The sequence below is a fragment of the Sapajus apella genome, unplaced genomic scaffold, assembly GCF_009761245.1.
Source record: "Sapajus apella isolate SASKATOON/1434 unplaced genomic scaffold, GSC_monkey_1.0 scaffold75, whole genome shotgun sequence".
Classification (NCBI taxonomy): Eukaryota; Metazoa; Chordata; class Mammalia; order Primates; family Cebidae; genus Sapajus; species Sapajus apella.
This window is the reverse complement of record NW_022437015.1, coordinates 5,499,468-5,524,640: the sequence shown is the minus strand read 5'-3', so window position 1 is coordinate 5,524,640 and position 25,173 is coordinate 5,499,468. Positions and strand designations below refer to the sequence as shown.

The 25,173-nt window shown below is 36.6% G+C and overlaps 1 protein-coding gene across 1 annotated transcript; it reads right to left on the bottom strand.

The window, feature by feature from the left end:
• Positions 1–11,425: 11,425 nt before the first annotated feature.
• LPAR4 (lysophosphatidic acid receptor 4) lies at positions 11,426–23,612 on the bottom strand. The gene is made up of 3 exons (XM_032251360.1): positions 23,264–23,612; positions 21,100–21,149; positions 11,426–15,371 (listed from the first exon to the last, which is right to left on the bottom strand). Exon 3 carries the CDS (start codon positions 15,290–15,292, stop codon positions 14,180–14,182), a length of 1,113 nt encoding a protein of 370 aa, XP_032107251.1. The 5' UTR covers positions 15,293–15,371; positions 21,100–21,149; positions 23,264–23,612; the 3' UTR covers positions 11,426–14,179.
• Positions 23,613–25,173: the final 1,561 nt, after the last annotated feature.

The window sequence follows — 25,173 nt, the reverse complement described above, 5'->3', positions numbered from 1 at the left end:
CCATTGCCTGAACCTTAGAAATGCTTCTGATAGAGTAAATTTCTCACCACAGAAACACTTCTTACTGAATGAAAGGTTTGATGTATAGAAGTGCCTGTAACTTGCCTTGAAAGGAAATGAACACACTATTGACAGTTTATGATACAAATCCCACAGGCTAAAGACAACATTTTTAGGAGTTTCTTGGAAATGCTTGGTAGTTACATTATATGCCTGGAGAAGGCAAGAAAATCAGAGGAGGATAGGGACTACTCAAGTCTTTTTTTTCTTTCACAGTTCTTTGCTCCATTCCTGTGCTGTGTTTGACTAGGCCTTCTTCTTTTTCCACTCAAATGGAAGGAGTATTTTTCTACCATTAGAACTACACAAGACATTTGCTTCTCAAGAAGCACAAACTTGCAGCCATTTTTGGTTTTCCCTTGAGGCAACAAGTGGACAAACATGAGGAAAAACATGAACCATTTACATAGGGCAGGGGGATGTTCAGGAGCAGGCTTTAAAGCGGGTGAAAGCACATGTTGGTTTCTACAGGCCATGCACATATATGAAGGATTCCACGCATAGCTCATAAAGCAGCCTCCAGAAAAATGTATAACTAGCAGGTTTTCAGAGGCCCAGCCCTCAATCTCTTCACTTCTCACTCCCCATGACCCCAGTTGCACGGTGGCATTTCAAAACAACCTCAAGATCCAACCAGAACATAAATACTCACTGACACTTTTGATTACTTGCTGAGGTGGCAGCCCAATCTCGAGCTGCAAGAGTCCAGGAGTGCTGTTTTTTCTGAGAGCTGTTTTCCTGACAACTCCAATGTCAGAGGGGTGGCAAGTTCATGTTTTCCAGGTCTTACAGTCTGAATGGCAGTAGATATATAGTAAAGTATGTCACTTGCAGTATTAATGGCAGGCTTGCTCCTGGGCACTGCTGAGAAATGTCCGAGTCCTGTGATAAAAAGGAAGGAGTCCATTATGGGGGAGGCAACCATGGCCTGGCCCCCTTTGGGTAGAATATGAAGAAGAGACACATGTGGGCTCAAAATATACTCAAGAGTGGCTGGGATTTGAAAGAAAACACAGTGAGTGTCTGTGTTGAGCGTTAGAGGTATTATGCACCAACTATGTGACTTAGACAAATGATCTAATTTCTTTTTAACCTAAGGGATCTCAGTTTCTCTGGATATGAAATTCAGAAAATAATATCTACCTTGTAAGATTGTTTTGAGGAAGTGTGTTAAATGTGGTAAGCTACATGAAAATTTCTATCAGTGTGTTTAATATGTGGTAATTTATTTTGAAAGACAAAATATTGTAATTGCCAGGACTGCTCTGTGATTTATGGGGACATAGGATACAACATTTAAAGTCTCTTCCTGGCCCAGAGACTATAACCATCTTTCTGGCAACCTCAGCCCTTCTTTGACCCTCATCCTGTCAGATAGATTCTCTAAGAAAGAGTCCTAGATGTGTCTGCATGCCTGTCTTGTCTGCTCTTAACCATTTGCTTTGAATATATAGACTTCTGTTAATTCAATTTGTTAAGCAGTCACCAAAGTGCAGTGGATACATTATGATCCTAGAAGTAATATAAACATAACTTTGAAGTCTACCTCCATCCCTTTTGCAGTTATTCAGACTGAGATGGAATCCCAACTCCAACCCTCTCAAACCTCAGTTTTGTCGTTTTCAAAAATGTGATTATACCTGTACCACAAAGTGGTTGTAAGGTAAAATTACATGAGATAATGTACAATAGAGTTTAAGTACAGTGCTGGGCACGTAATAGGCACACAATAAATATTAACACCTCTTCCTGTCACATCCACCAAAGCCTGTGGCAGTCTGATTGGTGAAAATATATTGAGTACTTGTATTTTCTGTACATAGAGAAAATAATGTATTTTATCCTTTCTACGTAAAAATATTTCAAAGAGTGAATTTTATATCATCTGGGCTCACTCCATATATTTCTGTACTCCACAGTCCATGTCTACAATATCCCTGGAGCACTACCCATCTTTCGAGGAGAAGAACCACCAGCCTTCACCCTACAATGGAGGATTGCTCACATTTATCAGATCAAGTGCATACTCTCTAAGCATTCTTTAGATTCTATTGCTGTGGCAACCATACATATCAGTTTTTCCAGGACAGACCCAACTTTAAGTATTGTATCCAATGTCCTCATAAATCAGAGCAGTCCTGGCAATTACAATACTTTGTCTTTCAAAATACATTTCCTACCTCTGCCACTTTTACCCAGAAGCATCATAAAATCATTTGATAGGCCATAGGACCACATAATACACTCAGAAATTAAGGTCACTGTATCCAGAGTGTTCTGCTGTATGTCCCACATGATGTAACACCTTCCCACTCACTCATTCTTTCACACAAGCATTTATTGAGCACTCACTATCTGCCAGGTGAATGGCGCCACAAAAGTAAATATGTTCTACAAGAAAGGCAGACGTAAAAGAAAAGAAATTGTAGTATAATATGATAAAGAGGATGCTGCGGTAATCAAAAGTAGAGAATGGCTAGCTAGTTCTACCTGAGGATAATAAAAAGACTTTCTTAGAGGAAGAGGCATTTGGACTTGGACTTAAATGATAACTGTAAATAATAAATGAATCATAACTAGCTAAAATTTTGCTAAATAGATGCTGTTGTGGAGTTAAGAGGTATTCCATTATATTATTGACTTTCATTTTAAAAGCTCATATAATATTTTATGTAATATTTCAATTTCTCTAGAAAGCAACACAGCAGAAATATTCCCATAATAATAACCCTACCCTCACTCCTATCTTTCATTAAAGAGAAATTAATAATACCTACTGTTTGTGGCCATCAGGTAGCTGAAGTTGCACTCCTATTAGAAACTGTCCTTTTCAAATATCATTACCTACTCACAAAACATGAGTTTTAAGGAAAGATATATAACATGCATACCCCATATAAAGATACATATGCCTATTACTTATAATGTGTAATTCTATGACTATGTGCACATACTACACACACACACACACACACACACACACACACACACAGTAAACTCTATGTGCAGAAACAAAATTGGCAGCCAGAACTTCTTGAGTACAGTGTTTTAACTGGGGTTTAAACAACACTGAAGTTGATTGTTATATGCTATTTAAAATTTTTAAAGGTTAACTAAAAACAATTACGTTCACTAAAACAGTTTTGATGCCTTTGAATTTTGACTTTATAAAAAATATATTAATTGCATTGATATTTATCTCACCATTTGTTAATTGAATGAAGATGGGCCTTCTTGTTAACCTTAATTGTCATGCCCTGTTTTCTAACTTAGTAAAGGGGTTTTTTCATTTACTTTTTTCTCTATAGCCTCAGCCCCAGCTTTCTGCCTAGCAAAGGCATGCCATTTGTCACGGGGGCCAGGCAAGACAGAGTGAACGGCTCATTGAAATCCATCTGAGCTTGTGAGAACAGCTAATCCTCAGGCATGCCCTGCTTTAAGGCGGGGTGTGTCAGGCACTCCCTATATTAAGTCTTAAACGTGAAGACAAAAATGCCCCCAGAACAAACCAAAGCTGTGGACAGAAACATAACTGCAAGTGTTTCAGCAGGAAAAAAAAAAAAAAAAAACTGGTGAATTAACAGTGAAATAAAAAGTCTTCATGACCAAGAAGATGCTATCATTGGTTTTGCGATTTTCATCTCTTTTTTCTTGAGAATGAATCCAGGAGCAAACTTGGAGACTATGGTTAGAAATGAGTTAACTTCTGGTCAATATTTAAAAGCCAAGAACCTTCAACTGTCTGCAGAGGCAGCCAATATGAAAGGTGAAAAAAATAACCAAAAACACATCCAGCCCTGCTTAACCAACATGGAATTTCTCTGTCCTTCAAGCCCTGGTCAGCTTTCACAATTCACCTTTGTTAGGAAACAAGCAGCTATACATTTCTCATATAAATTTCAACTAGCCACTGCTCATTTGCATCTCCTCCTTCAAACTCAGTCATCCCAATTTTTCTGAGGTTAGCTGACCAGCAGCTGAGAAGAGACCTTTTCTCTATGAATGCATAACTGGTCATTGATGAACAAACAGGCACTCAGTCTATCTGACCGAGGGAAAAAAAAATCCCTGACCATCATTCCAGATGTCCCTGTCGGTCAACACAATCTCCATATAATTTATAAGGTATTAAATATCAAAAATAATGGATCTTTTCACTTAGCATCTTGGCAGATGATGATAGTAGTACATTTTATTTGAGAGGCCAGCACAGACTTCTCCTAGTAAAACTGCAAACTGAAAACTGTGAGGATTGGCCCCAGAGCCTCCTAGAAAAATGCTGCCATTATACTCCATTACAGTTAAAGCTATGTAAGCACTTCCTGGATGACATCCAATCACACAGCACTTTTCCCTTCCTTCTTGCTCACTTTTTCTTTCTTTTTTTCTTTTTTAATAAAAATATGTTCTTTCAATGGCTAGACAGTGGTTTCTAGTAAAGAAGCAGACTGCAAATCAACCAAGAAAATGTGTGCTGAAAGGAATGACAGATTTTTCAGAATCACCACTAACAAGATACTTCTTTGTAGTCAACTTTATGTGTTGTGAGACATGCCATGTGGACTGGGAGCTCCAGTCTAATATGTAACTCAGAAGTGCCAACAAATACCAGAATGTACAAATTAAATGACAGGAGACTGCAAAAGGAAAAGTGGAGTTTTCTACTTGAGACCTGAATATAGTTTAAGAGTTTCAAATATGTTCAAGGTCTGTCTTCTTTCTTTGAGATCTTCCTTGAACATTTGGATATTTGGAAGCCCGTATAATCTGCAAAATACCCCAAATTAAAAAAAAAAAAGATAGTGTAATGACAGTAGCCACTCTAGGAAATTATGTATGTAGTTTGCCAATTGTATTCTAAAATGAAAATACTTTGCTTTTCAATTTCATATTCTGCTGAAAGTTTGCATAAAGCAATGTGAAAAGATGTCACATTTTGGTGTAAAGTGAAGGCTCAAGTGATAAATTGAGAGGCAGTGGAGTATAGAGCTAGAGGATTAAGGTCATAGAGACCTGATTTCCCATCCCAGATATGCCACATTGATTCACTGAAGAAATATTATTTGAGGGTCTATATACTAGATATCATATTGAAAAAGAAAATCATGGTTGCTACGCTGATGGAGCTTACATTTTATGTGGGGTGGGGGAGTGATGTAGACAGACATGAAAAAATAAATCAAAAAGAAGAATTTCAGAGAGCACTATGAAGAAAATTAAAACAGGGTAATGTGATAAAAGTAAATGGGTGTCTACTATACATTGGATGATCAAGGAAGGCCTCTCTCAAGAAATAGCATTTGAACCTAAATGATGAGAAGAAGCCAGCCACATGAAAACCTGGTGGGAAAGTGTTCTATGCATAGGAAACAGCAAAGACAAAGACCTTAGAATGAGCTTCACTTAATATAATAAAAGAATGGAAAGAAGGCTAGTGTACCTGGAGTTCAAATGTGAAGGACAGATTAGTAAGAGATGAGGCTGACCTCTTTTTAATGTTTTCTTTCTTGTAAATTTGTTTAATTTCTTTATAGATGCTAGATATTAGACCTTTGTCAGATGCATAATTTGCAAATATTTCTCCCGTCCTGTAGGTTGCCTGTTTTTGCTCTATTGATAGTTTACTTTTCTGTGCAAAAGCTTTTTCATTTAATCTTATTTATCCATTTTTGATTTTATTGCAATTGCTTTTGGTATCTTCATTGTGAAATCTTTGCCCACGCCTATGCCAAGAATGGTATTGCCTAGGTTGTCCTCCAGGGTTTACACAGCTTTGGGTTTTATATTTAAGTCTTTAATCCATCTTGAGGTGATTTTTTTGTATACAGTGTAAGGAAGAGCTCCAGTTTCAATCTTCTGACTGTAGCTAGCCAGTTATTGAATATAGAGTCCTTTCCCCACTGCTTGTTTTTGTCAGCTTTTTCAAAAATCAGATGGTTGTAGGTGTATAGCCCTATTTCTGGGCTCTTTTTTCTCTTCCATTGGTCTATGTGTCTATTTATGTGTCAGTACCATGTTGTTTTGGTTACTTTATCCTTGCAGTATAATTTAAAGTCAGATAACATGATGCCTCCAGCTTTGTTCTTTTTGTTTAGGATTGCCTTGACTATTCAGGATCTTTTTTGGTTCCCTATGAATTTTAAAATAGATTTTTCTAGTTCTCTGGTGAATGTCTTTGGTTGTTTGATAAAATTAAATCTATAAATTGCTTTGGGCAGTATGGCCATTTTAATGATATTGATTCTTCTTATCTATGAGCAGGGAATATTTTTCCACTTGTTTGTGTCATCTCTGATTTTGTAAGCAGTGTTTTGGACACTTTTCAAAAGAAGACATGCATGTGGCCAAGAAGCATAAGAAAAAACAAACAAACAAACAAAAAACAGCACTGATCATTAGGGAAATGAAAATCAAAACCACAATGAGATACCATCCCACACCAGTCTAAATGGTTATTATTAAAAAGTCAAAAAGTAATAAATGCTGGTGAGGTTGCAGAGAAAAAGGAGCACTTACATACACTGTTGGTGGAAGTAAAAATTATTTCAACTATTGTGGAAAGCAGTGTGGCAATTCCTCAAAGAACTAAAAACAGAACTACAATTCAGTGAGAAATCCCATTACTGAGTACATACTCAATGGAATGTAAATCATTCTATCATAAAGACACATGCATACTTATGTTCGTTGAAGCACTATTCATAATAGCAATGATGGGGAATCAACCTCAATGCCTATCAATGGTATGCTGGCTAAAGAAAATGTGGTACACATACACCATGGAATACTATGCATCCATTAAAAAAATGAGATAATGTACTTTGCACAAACATGGATGAAGCTGAGGCCATTATACTTAGCAAACTAACACAGGAACAGAAAATGAAACACAACGTGTTTTCACTTATAAGTAGTAGCTAAATGTTGAGAGTACAGGGACACATTGATGGGAGCAAGAGACACTTGGGTGTGCCAGAGGGTGAAGGGTGGGAGAAGAGAGAGGTTCAGGAAAAATAACTAATGAGTACTAGGCTTAATACCTGGATGACAAAATAATCTGTACAACAAACCTCAATGGCACAGATTTACCTAGATAACGAATTTGCACGTGTACTCCTGAACTTAATATAAAAGTTAAAAAAAGAAAGATGAGACTGAGCAGCAGGTAAGGGCCAGATCATAGGATCCTTACCTTGATTAGATGTTGTATTTCTTATCAAGACCCACTTACTATTTATGATATTTGGGGCATATTTATTAACACTTTGTCTCAGTTCCTTCACTTGTAAAGTGGAGATAATAGACTACCTACTTCCTAAAGCTGTTATAAATATTAAAAGAGATAATATATGTAAAACACAATGTCTAAGACATAGAAATAATTCAATAAATGTTTGTTGTTGTTATTATACATTAGAAATAGTCTATCCATGACTGATAATGAGTTTAGAATCAGATAGTCTGTGTTCAAGTCCTGGTTTTGTCACTTACAGGCTATGCAAGTCACTTAGACTTCCTAAGCCTCATTTTCATCATCAATAACAATAACAATATTAATAAATACATTTTCAAATGCTCAATATGCATCAGAAAGTAGCACACAAAATTATATGGCCTCAACTGAGCATTTAAAAATGCATTTATTAATAGTGTTATTGTTATTGAAACTCTTTCTGGCCTTACATATAAGTGGAAATAGGCAGCCATTTTGTGGAATGTTTTCCAAAAAGTTTGACTTCAGAGATGACTGAGTTCAATCTGCTGATTTTGCTAATATGGGAACTCAGGCACAAAGAAAGGAAGGGACTTGCCCAAGCTTACACAGTGGGTAGGAGAATCGAGTACAAAACCAGATTTGGGCTTCCAGCCCAAAGCTCTTTGTTAGAGCACAGAGTTTGCACTCAGATCCTTCACTGGGAGCATGTTTTGCTGAAAGGAAAGGTGGGGAGGAAGTAATGGAAGGAGGGGTGAAGAGAAAAGAGACAGCAAGAAGTGGGAGGGTTGCGTGTGGGATGGGGGTGAGAGAAAGAGAGAGAGAGAGAGAGAGAGAGAGAGATTCTCTTGCCTAAAGCAAGAGAAAGCACAAGAAAGAGGATGTTTAGGCCATAACATGATCTGCATTCCTGACCAGAAGTTGGCTGGGCTTGGGCCTTCATTAGTCTTCTGCAATCCCTGTGGCTTGAACCAGAGCATAAACACCCAAAAATGTATTAACTAAGTGCAAATTTTGGACAACAGCACTTCAGGGTCTCAAAACCCATTTAAAAACAAACATTAGAAATGCGATATTTAAAAATCAACTTTTTTGTACTTCCTTACATTCATTCAGAAGTTTAGTATTGGTTTTCATTTTATATATTTATTGAGAACAGAGCACCTTCATCTTGAGAATGTATACAACCATTAAAGTTAAATCCAGTCCTGCTACGGAGCATGAAATTCTGTTTCATGTACGTTTGCTCTATTTTAGTCTATAGCACTTATTATCATCTGTTCTTGTTACATTTTTTATTTCAATTTGAGAGCAGGTACTTCTTATTAACTGACCAGATTAGAAAAAATAATCATGGCAGACACTTTAGTCTGTTCTTCTAATAAGCATGTTGATCTGGTCCTCCTGTTGCCAGCATCTTCACCTTCTACAAAATGAGTGATCTTTTTCTTCATTCCATCTCATGGAGAGTATGATTTGAAGGGCCACAGAAAGTTTTCAACAGTGTAGATCTCATGAATCAGATCCCCCATGCAAATGACGCCATATTTACCAAGAGATCGATCAGTTAAAGTGTTATCTGTCAAAGCAATTCGCTTCTTATTAATTTTGCCATAAGCACACTTGTAGATTAGTTCATTTACTGACTTCATATTTGGGTACTCCCATGCAATATATGGTTCTACAATCCTCAGCTTGTTAAATGAAGGCTTATTGAGCTTCGCAAAGGTTCCATTGAAGATTTGATGAAGGCAAAGAAGCTGCAACACCTTTCAGACCTTTGGCCTCGCACCATTAATACATCTGATCCTTATGATGAATGCCTATTTGGGTTTTGCAGTTATATAAAAGTTGCCAGCTTTTCTTGTCATCCTAGCCATTTGAATTTCAGTTCTGTACACCTGTCTATATTCCTTGTGATAGTGCTTTGCTGTTTCATAGATAAGCTTTCTCCTTGTTTTCTTGAAGCATTCTGGAGCAAACTTCTTTCTCAGGTGTTTGATCTTCAGCTTTGCGAAATTCGTTTGCTTTTTCTTAAGGGTTTCTGGCACCACAGAAACCTTTTTCTTCTTCTCTTTAACACCCTCCATGGTTCCAGCCAGAAAAGAGTGTTATTACTTTTTGACTTGTTTGTTTGTTGGTGGATTTCTTGCTCTGACTCCAGAGCATGAGTTTAAAATGACAAAAAAAAAAAATTATGTTATTGTCACCATTGTAGCACCAATGCCTAGAAGAATGCCTGACACATGGTTGGTATTCAAGAAATTTGTTGAATAAGTAAATGAATGAACTCTGCATCCCTAGAAATTCTCCCAGCCAACTTGTTTCTCAGGAACTTCAAGCTCCCTTGAACTGGATCTATTCAAGAAGTTCCAGGTTCCCAATTGAGGAAAGTGACCCATACTTTTGGTTTTGCTACCACCAACTTGAGGAGGAAAAGCAACAATGTGAGGAGGAGACAACTTACCCTGGAACATCATTAGAAGGCATGAGGGCTCTTTGAGACTACCTTCTCATCTACAAGGTCTGAGCTGCTGGATGACAAACAGGAAGGAAAGCTGTCTGCTAGCGCCACACAAGACATGCCAACTTGAAAACCTACTTGACTTCTTTCACTGCCACATTTTAGGCCTTACAACATTAGACCTGCTCTTCTGAGGTCCTAAGCTCAGTATCTCTCTGGATATTTGGGAAAGAAGAGCTTCATTCCCAGGCCCTCAGAGACAGAAGGAAGTAAAACAGTAGGCAGTATACAGTTCTTAAAAATCTGCATACAGTGGAGATTTTTGACTCCGTAGCCTGTGCTCTTTTGGTTACTTGCTCATAAAATACAAAAAAACTGCTTCGTATTTTATAAATAATTTCACCAAATCCACCAGAATCAGGAAACATTTGGGGGAAAGATTCCATGCCTATATGAAATGAGAGCACAAGCTCCCAGTCACTGCAGGTGGTTTTGGAAAAGAGGGCTGTCTAGAACAGGTGGTATATGTTTTGGTCTCAATGGAACACAAAATGAGTTCAAGGGAGCAGGACAAGAAAGTTTGCAGTGCAAAAGCTCCACCACAAGGCAAGAGAGGCTGAGGCTTAAGAGATGATTTACCATTTATCAGGACAACCATCTCTTCCAATCCTGATCCTACTTCAGACAGTCATTGAATTAACCAGACTCCTTTTCTAAGATGCAAACACCAAAAAAGGTTAAAAACAGTCAAGGAGGGAAAAATGAGGGATCAATCATTCACACCTTAATGTAAATCTGTTCAGCCTCTCACTGTCTTGCCAGAGCTTTATGTGTTGTGTTTTTGTTCAGGAAGAAACAATATTTCTAGAGAGGCTGGGAAGAGATGTTGGAGAACACAAAGACCACAGGAAAATAAGTAGAGAGCATGAAGTTTGGGAAACCGTATTAAACATAAGATACAGGGATTGGGGGTGGAGACAAAAGGTAGAAGAGGGCATGTAAAGATGTGAAACCAACAGCTTCTGTCCCCGTGTTTCTGAGGACCTGGCCTAGGATATCATTAGTGACAAAGCTTCTCTAATTTTAAATGTAGCCTAGGGCTGATCAAGCTAGTCATAATCAGAAAATGCAGAGTTTGCTGTCATCTCATGGGGAACTAATGCACTATATGGTGCTTGAGATACTAACATGACCTTCCCTGAGAGTTAGAGACACGAGCATGATATTCAGAAACTCTGTCTTGCTACCTCGGAACCATCACCTGTTCTAGGTATTAATCTGTTAGCCACTTAGCTCCACATTTTTCTTATTGTTGTCAGATGACCTGTTTGCACCAACTTTTCCGAGGCTTCCCAGTTGTTGTCCTAGAATATTTTGTCAAATCCTAGAAATTGAAATTTGAAGTCAGCTTGGCTAGCAACCCCAAATAAATCAAACCCAAGTTAGAAAAATCAGGAAAGGAGGCCTTTAGTCTTTTATCTTGATCCCTAAAAAGTTACTGATTTGCCATTTGCCAATTCTTCATTAGTCTTCAGATAGCCTCAGAAATTAAGCACTGAAATTAATTTGAGAGCAAATATATTCTAATAATTCCTTTTTGAAAAGATGGAGGGAAGATAAAGGAGAGATGCATTTGAGTGGCCACAAATAAAGAAAGTTGAATAATTGATTAAAATATAACTGCTATATAATTCAAATATATTTTATTACATTTAATAAACATTTAAAATCCAAGTTGCAATTACAGCTGAAAATTTGCTTTTACTTTTGATGTAACATAGTCACTTTTATATTTAGTTATACATTACATTCTCTTGGTTACATTGTTAATGTGACGTTTTTATTATTAGCAATTTATATTAACTATAAAAATGAAAATTAAAAAAGTGAAATATAAAAAAATTTAAACATGGAAATTACACAACAAGAAACATTTAATAATATATTTTATTTCAACTTAGTTAACATCCCATTAAATGGTTTGGTGTCATAATCATAAAATTTTATAATGTTAAAACGCAAGGGCACAAAAAAGTTCACCTATATTTTATAGTTACAAGAAATGAAAAAAAAATGAATACTGAAAGAAACAAAAGATTATTCATACTTCTATTACTAATTTGATCTTACCATATAGTCTAACAACTGAGCTGAACTTAACCTAATTTCATTTAACTGAACCTAATGCCTTACGTATTCCATCTATAGCCTTTTCTCATAAGACTATATAATGCGTAATTACTTTTAGAACTTTCATTTGGAAAAAGTAATGCTAATTTTGAGAATTTTTTTACTGTTGTTTTAGCATTTTTTCAATTTGTTCCTAACCCAGACACAGATTTTACAGTTTTTAAAGTTTCATTATACTCACAGATTTTTACTTAAAAGTCTTACCATTTTTAAGTCTGCATGTCATCAGAAAGAAAAATAAGTTAATGAGTTATAAAAATTTGCTTATTGTTTTAGAATTTTATTTTTGTTATTGTTCTGTGCATCTTAATTTTTTAACCACTTTCTGGCACAAGTTTCTGGTAAGCAACTTACAGGATACATTTTTCCTGGAAGTTTTATTTAAAAATTCTTAGCATTTTTAAATTGCCATGTTATCCAAATATTTTAAAAATTGATTAATGCACATTTAAAATATCTTTGTTGTTTTTCAGGGTTTAACATTTAATTTTGGTTTCTGTTGTTGCTGCTGTGTATGTGTGTATACCATAGTTTATTTCCACTGCTTCTGACTTGAGCACAAATGTAACATCTTTCAAGCTCAGAAGTTACATTTACAAGTTTTAATATTTTTAAATACACACTTTAGTTTTAAAATAGTAAGAGTTTTAAAGATTTTTGTTGTTTTTGTTGAAGTAAATTATAAAAAATGTTTTCTCTTTTTTTGTAGATTTTAAGATACTGTTTTTAATTGCTTTTAAACGGGGTGCCAGTTTAGCTGCTCCCTAGCTGCATTGTGATCCAAAACATCATATGAATGTTATAGTGTTTTGTAACATTTGCAGATGGTTGGAAAATGCAATCTCTAAAGTTCGTTTGTGCTTATTTGTTTTACAGCAGTTTGATTTTTGGCTTTTTTTCCCACAATTTGTCCTTGACCAGGAGACAAATTTAGCCACTTTGTAGCTGCATTGTGCTTCACAATTTCATGCAAATAACATAGTATTTTTAAATTTACAGAGCCTGAACAAATGGTACTGAAAATGTTACAAATTATTTTTGAGTTTTTTTATTTTTATTTTTATTTTTCATGGGGTTCTGCAGTTTTTGTTGTTGTTGTTGTTGTTGTTGTTGTTCTAGTTTGGTTTGGTTTATGTGTTGTTGTTGTTTTTTTCTTAATTAGCTTCCAGTCTGAGGGCACAAATACAGCAGCCCCTGGCTATGTTATGCTCCAAAATTTGAAAGAAAGAATAAGTATTTTCTCGTTATATATCTCTACTCCTCCCTCCAAAAATGATTAATTCAGGTTTTAATAAATATTTCAAGTTTACAGTTTGATTTTTTTGTATTACTTTGTTTTATTTTTTTCAATTTGCTCCTGACCTGAGCACAAATGCAGCCCCTTTCTGGCTGTGCTGTGCTCCAACATATAATATGGAGGATAAATATTTTATAGAACCTAGTTTCCCAAAATGAAGATAATTCGACATTTTAAGAAAAAAAAAAGTTGCTGTTGCTCAGGTTTTTTTATTGAAATTTTGTTGTTTTAAGTAATTTTCCAGCTTTTACCTGCCAGATACATATTCAGCAGCTTTCTGGCTTTGAAGTTTCACACGAAAATTTTAATGTAGTGTAAAAACAATGAAGTGTTTAAAACTCATACTGCTGATGATTGTAAATGTGTAAATCCTGCTTATTTTCTCTTTATTCCCACCAACATAGATAACAACACAATTTATTTTCTGTTTTCAAAATGCACATAACATATTTTACCAATGTTAAAAATTAGATACATTTCGTATTAATAATGTTAGGCTAAAAATATTCTTGTGCTAAAATAAACTCAACAATTCAAAAAAAATTTTAAACCTAGCATATATCAGTAGTAACACAATTTTTTTAAAAAATCCCTGAATTTGTTCTATATTTATAGGCCCAACCCAATTACCAGATATTATTGGAATGGAAATACCTTTTTGAAAGTTTCAAAGTCATCTCCATATTATCAAATTTCACTGGCCACCTGCATAATGTGATACAATGAAATTCCAACCAAGCAGAAGAGTTTGACAATCCATCTTGGTTGTTGTAATTAGACTTGACCTATAATTACTGAACAAAACAGCAATAAAAATTTACAGTATACCTTCAAACAAATGTATCTGACTGGATTTGGTGCATTCTTCTCAGTATCTTAGCTTCAAATCTTTAGTTTATAGCATAGGAAAAATTATAGGAGAAACCATATCTGGAACTGAACACAATTCACATGCCTAAAAGGTGGATTCTAACATTAATTCACCGCCATTATTTGTTGTTTGATCACTCACTTCCTCTTGAACAGCTGGAAGGGAAGGCTTTGTGGTCAAAGGTGTTTCAGTCTTAAACAGGGACTCCATTCTGATGTGGGTATTAATGTAGAATGACTTCTGAAAGGACTCAAGGGTGAAGTAATAGATGAAAGGGTCAAAACAACAGTTCAGAGTTGCAAGGCACAAGGTGATTGGGTACATGATCTTTGCAAATCTTTCCAAAAAGCAATTAGTGATAGCTTGGGAGCGCACCAGGGCATATAGGAAGAGGACAGAGTTGTAGGGTACAAAGCACACCACAAAGACTGCCATATGTACTGTGATCATTTTCAGAACTTTTTTCTTATTGGTTCCAATTTGAGACAGAGTAGCAGGCTTGCGAAGAGTTCTCAGCACCACAGAAGAGCAAGAGACATTCAATATCAGAGGAATGATAAACCCAACAACTTCAATAAATATTGTGATCTTGGATAAATAAGTCTTCCAGACACGTTTGGAGAAGCCTTCAAAGCAGGTGGTGGTTGCATTGTTGACATTAGTGGTGGAGAACAAAGAGGCTGAAATACCACCACTGAGGACCAGGATCCAGACACCAGCACACACAATGGCAGAATTCCTCCTAGTCCTAATAGTACGGGATCGGAAGGGATAGACAATGGCCAGGAAACGATCCACACTAATACAGGTGAGAAAGAGCATGCTCCCATAGATGTTGGTAAGGAATGCAGTCCCAGAGATCTTGCAGAGGGTGTCGCCAAATGGCCAGTGGCGGTTGAAGTTGTAAAATATTTTGAAGGGTAGGGTACAGACAAAAAGCAAATCAGAGAGGGCTAAATTGGTGATAAAAATAGCGGTCTCACTTCTCATTTTCATGCGGAAACAGAAGACAAACAGAGAAACACTGTTGGTTATCAGACCCAGGATGAATACAACACTGTAGACAGCACCATTCAGATTATACTTGAAGGAATCATCAACAATGCAAGTATTATTGGCAGTAGCATTGCCCAACCTGGGTCTGAGGCTTGAATTTGAATCTTGGAATTGGAAGTCAATGAATCTTCTGTCACCCATGGACTTTTTTTTCAGGAGGCCTGCTGGCTGCAGGGGTTCACCACTCTGACACTAGGGACCAGTAGAAAATATTTTCCTCCTATCAGAGATAAGATGGAACAAATAATCAAATTTGCCTTCCATCCATGATTTCTGCATAATAAGATATTCTGTCCACCCAGATTGGAAGAAAACATGCACATTCCATTTGGTTTGACAAGTACTTTGTTAAACATCTACCATATATTTAAAGGTACTACAAGAGTATGTTGCAGGAGCAGGAAAGCTCACACTCAATACAGTAAGTGCAATATTATAGCATTGCAATGAACATGGGTAAGGTGTAGGTCACCAAAGAGTCCAAAAATATAAAACTAAGAGTTAAAACAGAATTTATGGGACTGCAAAACCTCTAACAGTAAAAGCCAGGCTTTATTCACTATTATAGGCATGCACTTACCTTCTACAATAAGTACTGCCAGTACATTTATTTTATTTGGAAAATGCATTTATAATAGAAGCCGTTTCCCTTCTGCCCAGAGTCCCTCCAGTCTGCTCACTAGTGGCCCTTTTACGCAGCATGATTCTAGCTCACTTGCTATATACTGTTTTGTGATTCTCAAGTTGATACATTTCAAATAGGTCTCCCGAGTTTTCCATTCAGCTTTTTGATGACTTCAATCATTTTATTTTTTATTTGCATTATGTTTAACTGACAAATCATAATTGTACTACAATTATGCAAGTACAAGGTGATATTTGAATATATGTATGATATTTGAATATATGAGGTAATTATGTCAAGCTAATTAGCATATCCATCCCCTCACTTCAGTTTATGTTCCCAGGAACATATACACTATATCCACAGCAAGCAGTATGCAAATGCCTGCTATTTCTGCTCTGCTGCTCTGAGTAGTCAAACTTTGTGGGAGAGAAAGCACAGACAAGAAAGGATTACATTCTCAATCCTGAAGAGAGGGCATGGGAAAACTGCCACTATGGCCCTATTCATAGCTCCCCTTGCTTGAACACATACCACCTTTGCCGTCTAGAAGTAAGGGTGTGGTGCTGGGACTTAACACAGCCTTAGAAGCAAGGAGTTCTATTTCTGACTCAGACACTGGTTCACTCTGTAACTTGGCTATACTCTTTCTCTTCCTTGAATAAACTTTACCCCTAAGCCTCACAGCTAAAGCTAGGAAGATTCAGCAGGGCTTATGAATAGCTTTATAAGCTTGCCAGTATTCGGCCCTACCTAACCACAGAGAAATATTATATAAGTTTGTTTCCTTCTCCCTTCCTGAAACAACTGTAAATTTATATCTCTGTCTTTTTTGGTACCCTGAAGTTCACATTAGAAACACACCCTTCTAGTGTCATGTATACCTTGTACCTCAGAAAGCCCCCCAACTTGAGTTTCAGCCCTAACTACACAATTTACTCAAACAGGACAATCCAGGAGTGTGCCCCCTAAGTAATATCTCCCATACAGGTATGATTAAAAAATCAGAGAGGCATTTGGCTCTTGAGATGATTCTGAAGAAGAATCAATATTTGCCTCTTTTCTTACTGTTTCCTTTCTTTTGACTAAAAGAAACCGTGTTTCTAACTATTAAATCCTCTTCAATAGCCAACATATTGTGCACTAAATGGAGGCAAAGGACCAACACTTGAGCTTCAGATGAGATGAAGAAGGAAAAATATATGCTGATGCAGTTAATTACATCTTCCACTGCAATAAGCATTAAACTACTATCTTCTGTAAAACTCTGCTGCCAATTATTCCAACAATTAATCACCTAAGGGTGTCAGACAGTGTTGGGTAGCTGCATTTTTATTGACACTGGACAGGAAGCAAGTTCCCTGGAGGTTGACCAAAAAGAAATCTGACTCTTAACTTTTAAATTTGATCTACACATGGAGCTAATTCAGAGTGGCCACAATTGTTCCCTTTTTAGATTTCTAATGATAGTAAAATACAGGTATACCATGTTTGGAGTCTTTAAGTCTCCTGAAAGAAGTAAAGTTAGCCTTTTAGCCCTATAATTTTGAATAATCAAATCACTTCACTTCATGAGGTGCTAAACTTTGACTTCCCAATATCCTAGAAAAGTTGTCTTGCCGAAGGCCTTCTCTGCATCTATTGAGATAATCACTATAATCCTGCACGAGCTGCACATGTACCCCAGAACCTAAAGTACAATTAAAAAAAAAAAGAAAGAAAGGGAGACAGAGACACTTAAAAGAGATGAGATGATTAAACAGACATCTGGAAGAACACTCCAGGCAAATGCAACACCTTGAGCAAGTTGCCTCCACTGGGAATTTGCCTGATGTGTTCAAGGGAAGCCAGTGTGGTTAGTGTAGACTGAACTATGGTGAAAATAGATAAGGAGACAGGAGAAGAGAGGTGGGGAGCAAAGTAGGTAAGACTGTGTTGGCAACTGCATGACTCTTTTTAGGACACTTATTCTTTCTTTTTTCTTTTCATTTACTATATGGTCCTCTTGCAACTAATTCTGTTGTAAATTAGAAGACATTTATCCAATTTTATTCTGCCTGGATGGCTACACATATATCCCAACACCAGTTAATGAATCGTCCATGTTTCCCCACTGATTTGAGGTCTAACTTTGTGATGTATTAAATGTGCATAATTGACCAGACACAATGGCTGATGCCTGTATCCCAGAAATTTGGGAGGCCAAGAAAGGCCGATCACAAGGTCAGGAGATTGAGACCATCCTGGCCAACATGGTGAAACCCTGTCTCTACTAAAAATACAAATATTAGCTGGGTGTGGTGGCACACACCTTTAGTCCCAGCTACTCGAGAGGCTGAGGCAGGAGAATGGCTTGAACCTGGGAGGCGGAGGTTGCAGTGAGCCGAGATCATGCCACTGCACTCCAGCCTGGCAACAGGGCGAGATTCCATCCCAAAATAAAAACAAAATAAATAAATGTGCATCATTATTTGAGCTATAACTAGATCCCTGCTCCAATGACCTTCTATTCTACCTGTACACATTAATTTCTTTTTGAAGATTTCCTAATTTTTTTAATAATTCAATGTGAACTACAGAATCATCTTCTCTATTTTAAAAAGAAAAGCCAAGTTGTATTTCTATTGCAATACTATTAAATTTATAAATTAACTTTGTAAAATTAATCATTTCGTGATGTGTAATGATGTGCAGTCTTTCTATCACAAAATAGTGTGTTTTCTAATTTTAAGTATTGTTTGTACTTTAAATCATTATTTATTTTAAAATTTCTTGAAATTGATCTTGTGTATTTATTAAATTTTTTCTATGTACTTTAAAAAAAAAAACAAAAAACAAGAAAAGCTAACTTGCTTTTGCTCCCTTCTGAAGACAGTCCAGAACTCAGGAAGATAAGGTCTTGAATGCAGAGTATACTAAAATAGTTTTTGCTTTGCTCCATGAGTGCAGGCCAGGTCAGAGTGCTTCTCATCTCCAGAGCATTTTCTTGTTCAACTCTAGTCAAAGCTAATGAAAGTTGATACAATAGTTTTCAGACGAAGATGAAATCTATTGTGTTCTTGCCTATCGATACTTAGCAGTGAAATAGATTTAAAAATACACAAATGTTGTGAAAAATACAGCTCAAAACAATCCTGCTGGAGCAATAGGGAATACATTCAGACTGTTGCTTCTCAAATTAGTGATTTCTAACAGATAAGACTCCTTAAGGAAATTTTTTAGGTCAGGTCACAGACACAAGTCATAATCATACAGGTTTTATATCAATATTCATATGCATTGGTTGATGCTTCATAATAGTTTTCAAAACAAAATCTAACTTTACGGCATTCCATATGGAGGAAACTGTAGATAAATGTTTCACTCAAGAATGGAGCTAGGAAATTGATCTACATCAATCTCTTTTATTTTTGATACAAGAAACATTCTTTTAAAAGTGGCGTATCTATATCTAATCTGGTTTTCACTGAGATTATTAAGGCTGCTTTGTCCCTCCATTTTATTTGAGGACATGGGCCTCAATTTGATAAGATCCTATTCTCAGTGATTAACTTGATATTTTTTTTTTCCTTTCACCAAAAAAGAAAAAAAAAATACTTCAGTCTCTCATTAACACTTCACTTGAAAACGCAGTCCAATCTTTTGGGAGTAATGTGGTCTGGTGCTCAACATGATGGGGCCAAAGATTGCATCAGCCCCACTAATGTGAAATTTTCCCTAGTACTTAGTTACAGAGTAAGACAACTGCAGATAAATTGCTCAACCTAATATTATGAAATTGTCTTGAGTCTTGAGACTCAATATCTCATCTCAGCAGAAGCCACAGATTTTTTGGGACAATATTTGGGTGTTCCCAAAAGAACTCATTTCCAATTTCTGTAAGGGTCATATATGCCAGCCAGGATTTTAGCATTATTCCTTATATTTGAGCAGCCAAATCAGTTGTCAATTTGGACAAGAATTCATGTGATATAAGCCAACACTGAACCTGATAACAGCAATAAAAAAGTCTCCCATTATCTAAAGGTAAATCCCAATGGCAGAGAGGGGTTGAGCTAAAGAATCAACATTCATCTACATCAAAATTGCCTGAATTACAACAAATTACAGTCCCTCCATTCTTTCTGGGTCTTCAAATCATTTACTCTTTAATAAGTTAGAACTATTTTTACAACAAAAGTTGGACAATTAAATTAGGAATTTGTAGAGAAAGCTATTATCAGGAGGGTAGGACTCACCACATTAGTTCGAACCAAATGTTGGCACCAATTTTATCTAAGACTGCAATAAACAATTAGCTTCCTGGAGGCACTGTAGTTATAGATTTCCTCCAACGGGTGCTGTGAAATAGAAATAGTCATAATAGTGTGCCATAAAGAGAGCTGATAGATTTTCAACAAAATGTATACTTTCAATAAAATGATCTTATAAAAGATCATACAATAGAAAAAAGTATTATATGATATAAAGCAGAGTAAATGAGAACCAATAAATTTTAAAATGGTATTTACATGCAGTGGATTTCATTATTACACAATTGCAGGCAACAATGTATTTTCCAACCTGTCACTACTGTGCTATATTTTATTGGTAGTACTGGCTAAACACTAAAGCATAATATCCATATGTGATAACCTATAATCATTTAATGATAATAAGTGACAAAAGGCATAAAAATATTTCCCCCACTTCCATAAGGTAATGCATTACATTAAAAATAAGAAAACAAAGGAGAATTTTGTTTTGGCCCGGATTTACATTGAGTCTTTTTTTTTTTTCTTGACCATAACTGTTACTATTGGGCAGGATCCTTAATAAGGGAAGAGGAAAGACAACTGGAATAACAGGTGGAGACTCCACTGTCTTGTCTCTTACCTGCAGCCCACACAATTTCTCTCTCCCCTGAACTACAGTTATATAATCAAGGCTTCAATTACTGGGTATTAGCACACTGACTGACAATCACTGCACCTTTACCAGGATGTCCCAGACCTACCCAACATAGCATGTCTGTAACATCTCTAATTCAAACTCTGCGCAAAATATTTGAATAGAACCAGAATTACTCTGCAATGGAATTCTTACAAATAGCAACTGCGTTTAGACTTTACCCATTACAGTGCCTCTACCCGTAAAGTAGAATTATTTGTTAGCTCCAAACTTACACTATTGCTACATCTCATCCTTTTCTAAACAGAGGTACCTTAAAATAAAGCAAACTGCTAAATAGTATTACAACTCTCCCAAAATGATTTTTCTATAAACTAAAAAACCAAAATAAACAAATAAAATGATTAGATAATTTAAGATATATTGAGATCACCTTAATATTAAGGAGAGTTGATTTTCACACTCCTCCAGGGATCTGTATTCCTGGAATGAAATGAATATTATTTTATTGTTTATCTTAAAGGAAGATAGAAGCATTAACATTTCTCCATTTTATGCCTTTCACAGTTGATAAATATTACATAGAAAACCTTTTATTCAAACTTCAAGCAAACTGGGAAGTTCAAATACCCAGAATTTTTTATAGTTGATATTAATTAAGTGTAAACACACCCAGCCCCATCACGAGCTCTGTGAGAGTAAGTCACAGTCCATTTCTGAGTCTCAGTTTCTCTTCTCCTTTAATCTTTAGTCTTGACTGACAGAAAAGCAACCTTCAACGAGTGTCATGCTGGTGGCCTTACTAGCTGTTCTTTTCCACCATTTATTTTCACCTGCTTACATTCACCACTGTAAAACATTTTTTATTTCCTCAATGTCTGCAAGGATGGCCTTTCATTTTTATTAGACTTAATTAAATGATTTCTAAATTTATTTTAAAATTAGAAATAAATAGTATTAATACCAGAAGCTACGAATCACAGAGAAAGATGCCACTAATATCCTAAAGTCTTCCAAATTCCCATACTTTCCTCATCCTCTGTCCTGCTCTCTTCAGCCGGCATATCAACTCTAATTGTTTAGTCTCAGTCTTCAACCCTTCCCACCTGTTTACTGGTCACTTCAGCCTTCAGAATATGAGGTTATCAGCATACTTCAGGACTTAGCCATGTAGTTTCATTAGATCATTTACCCTTTGCATTTTTCTGATAACTGATTATTTATCCACTTAAAGTAAGGCTGGATTCCCAGTGGTAGGTAACCTTTCATCAGGCTCCCGATCTCCAGTATTCACAAACAAATTACAGGTTTTTTTCTTCCCCCATCAAGAAGGCCAAGGGCAGACTATATATGATGGCCATATACACAGACAAAAGACAAGTGCACAATTAGGCACTGACCAAACCACAGCAAGGGCAACAATTCTCACTGCATTTTCTCACAAAGGCAATTGAATAGATCAAGCTTTAGCTAAGCCTGGCCTGAGTGTTGCTGTGAGGCATCTTCTAGGTTCTCCCTTTAACTTTCAGGGAGCACACATTCTGAAAGACCGGCCTGATTGTTCCAATAAGGCTTCATTCCCATCTCTAATTGGCAGGAGATGCTTCAGAATGTAGATGCCATCAAGTTTATCAGGTGAACTCATCCTTCTTGGCAAGAGTGTAACTTTTCATCTGTGACAAGGCAAAAGATTTTATAATCTATGTTGATGGGGTATGATGTTTGGAATTTTGTTCTGAAAAATAAACGTGTTGTAAAGCCATTGGATAATTTGAATCTCAGATTATTATTATTGTCTTCATGTTAGTCAAGAAAAAGAAAGATGCTATAATTTGGTAAGTTAGCAAAGTGAATAACCTCACCAAGCTCTGAATGCACTATTTAATTTGTCTGGTCTTTTCCACGCTGAAATAATGATAAATTACATTTCTGAATTTCCTTTTAAAAAGTAACTGAAATACAGTATTTATAACTCAGCAAGATCTTTTTTACTGAAAATACTTAAAATATACAACAAGAGAATTTAAAGATGTCACACTGATGCATTTGTATGGCAAACAGCAATTAATTTTACATGTAATAGCAAATTCGGTTTATGACAGAATTAGTTTTTCATTCAAACATGATTCTTCCTTTATGGGCAAGTTCATGAATTATTCAATATAGCAAATGTCACATTCTCCATAAATCATTTAAGCATCAAAGACATGACATGTAAAGTTTTACTAGAAGAAACCTCATCATAATACAAGCCACGTTAGCTCACAATAAATTGTAAACCAAAGAAATACAAAGCAAGCCAACATACTTTCTAAATTGTTCCACACTGTGATTTTAAATTAGCTCTTTAGAACAACTGCGTTTACGTGAAACAGCAGCCTGAAAATCCTGTATCTCTTTCACAGAAACAATATTATTGCCAAAACAATGGAAATTCTCGTTTTTTACCATTCAACACGAAGATCCTTGTTCAGTACTTCAGAGTTGAAGTCTCACTTCTTTCCTTAAACTCTCAAAGCATCAGTGTTTCCACTGTAGTTATGCTATTCCCCCACCCCCAAACACCAAAATCAAATCTTTCTCAAAGAGAAACTTACCCCAAGAAAGAGTGTGCTAGATGAGAGAATGTGCTGATGCCTGTAGATAAGTAGCTAATAAACATGTAAATGGGCAACTCGCCCTTTGGAAGTGCATATTTTTATCCATTTTTTTTTTTTCTCAGGGAAAGGTTAGCCCAGTCTAAAGTAGCAGACTCTGGGCTGCCGCAGCTTCTTACTGCAAACCGCTCATTCTGAAAATGTGAGCTTATTTACATTTATCTCTTTCCCTTTGTTATCGACCGGCTCTCTCGAATGCTGTAGCCCGCATGCCTTTAGCAAACAGGACACAAAAAGGCCTGAAGTCCGAGCTGGAGCTGGAGCTGGAGCCGAGGCCCAGGGGAACTCTTGGGGGTCTCAATAGGAAATGCTTTTCATTGGATAAGGAGGCATTATTAGGAGTCTAGATCCCGCCCAATCCCCTGTGCTCCATCGTTCCCTTAGTCACCAGTCACTGGACTGAAAAAGTTTTTCCTTAAAGAGCATTGCCCAGGAAAAGCAGTTTCACAGTCAAGAATTAATAGCTTAAGTGCCACTTGACAATATAAAAAGTGTCTTTCCTGACCAATTAATCCACAGAGAAAGCCTGTGTGCCGTCTTTGCTGCAAGACTGCAGAGGAGCAGACAAACCTTCAAACTAGGAGGAGTGTTTCAATTATGCATAACATGTTCGCTCCTACTTGTTTAAAATAATTACACCAATAATATTGAAAATAATAGGTAGGGGGCAAGGAAAAGGCAAAAATGAAAGGTACCATAAATATATTCCTATCACACTGCAAAATTCAAACTCCCACCATAACAAAAATATAAAGTAAAATTCAATACTATGCTCACTTAAGCCAGATACGTGCTCTCAGATAGAGATGTACTAGGGTCCCAGAGCTCCTGACACTCACCTTCCAAGGACTAGGGAGTGTTTTGTAGCAAAAGGAGGGTCTGCACTTCTTAAATAACTCTTAAATAACTGCCTCATGGTAAATCTAATTACCATGAAAATTTCAGAGTTCTGCTAAAAAAAACAAAATAAGTAGTACAGATGCAATCTGTTTATAATAGAGAGTTATCTGCAATTGTTTACCTCCTCCTACTTCCCTCATGGCAAGTTTTTCTTTTCTAATTTTCTACAGGTTTACTGCCTTGGTCACTCACACTTTTTTTTCCTCCCTATATTTTTCTCTTCCCCTCCCTCTCCTTGATCTGATTTTGTGGCAGAAACCCACTCATCCATCTGTAACTTCATTGTTGGCCCTTCCCCTCTGCCAGCCCGCCCCTGCAAGCCTTCACTACTCTATCTCCACCCACTGCCAACACCAACAACAACAGCAGCCCCTCCCCCTTCTCTGGAATGAAATTCTCTGACCAGGGATAAGGTGCTTTCTTTCTCTTGTCAGAGCAGAGCCCCTGGAGTCTTGGGGGATCCTCTATCTGCTTCAGAGCTTCAGTTTGAGTAATTAAGCTGCCTCCCAAGTAGGACATGTTTTAAGCTTGTTTATTTCCCTATTTCTTCAGTTCTATTGTGGCTGCTCTCACTAACAGTGAAGGCCAGTAAACAAGTTAGTGTGAAGCTGACACTAGCCCTCTTACTTCTGACTGTCTCTAAAATAAAACCACTTTCTCTGTTGCTTCCTCTTCTCCATTCCACCCCCAACCTCCGTTCTTTTTATTCCTCTCTCTGTTTATCTCAAATATGTCTATTTCTGTCAGTTGCTGACATTGTCTGTGTCTTTATAAATGGTCTTTTATCAACTCTCATCCTACACCAGCACTTGGTGCATTTGTCAGTCCACAGGAGAAAGATACAATCTCTGACCTGTAGTATGCCACAGTCTAGGTAGGGACACAAGGACATATGAAAAAAAGTGGGATACCAAAGGAAATTTTTGAAAAAAAAAGCAGTTATATGGAGA

Bases quoted from the DNA above. Each gene is read 5' to 3' on its own strand.
- LPAR4 (XM_032251360.1), bottom strand. From the start codon at position 15,292: ATGGGTGACAGAAGATTCATTGACTTCCAATTCCAAGATTCAAATTCA.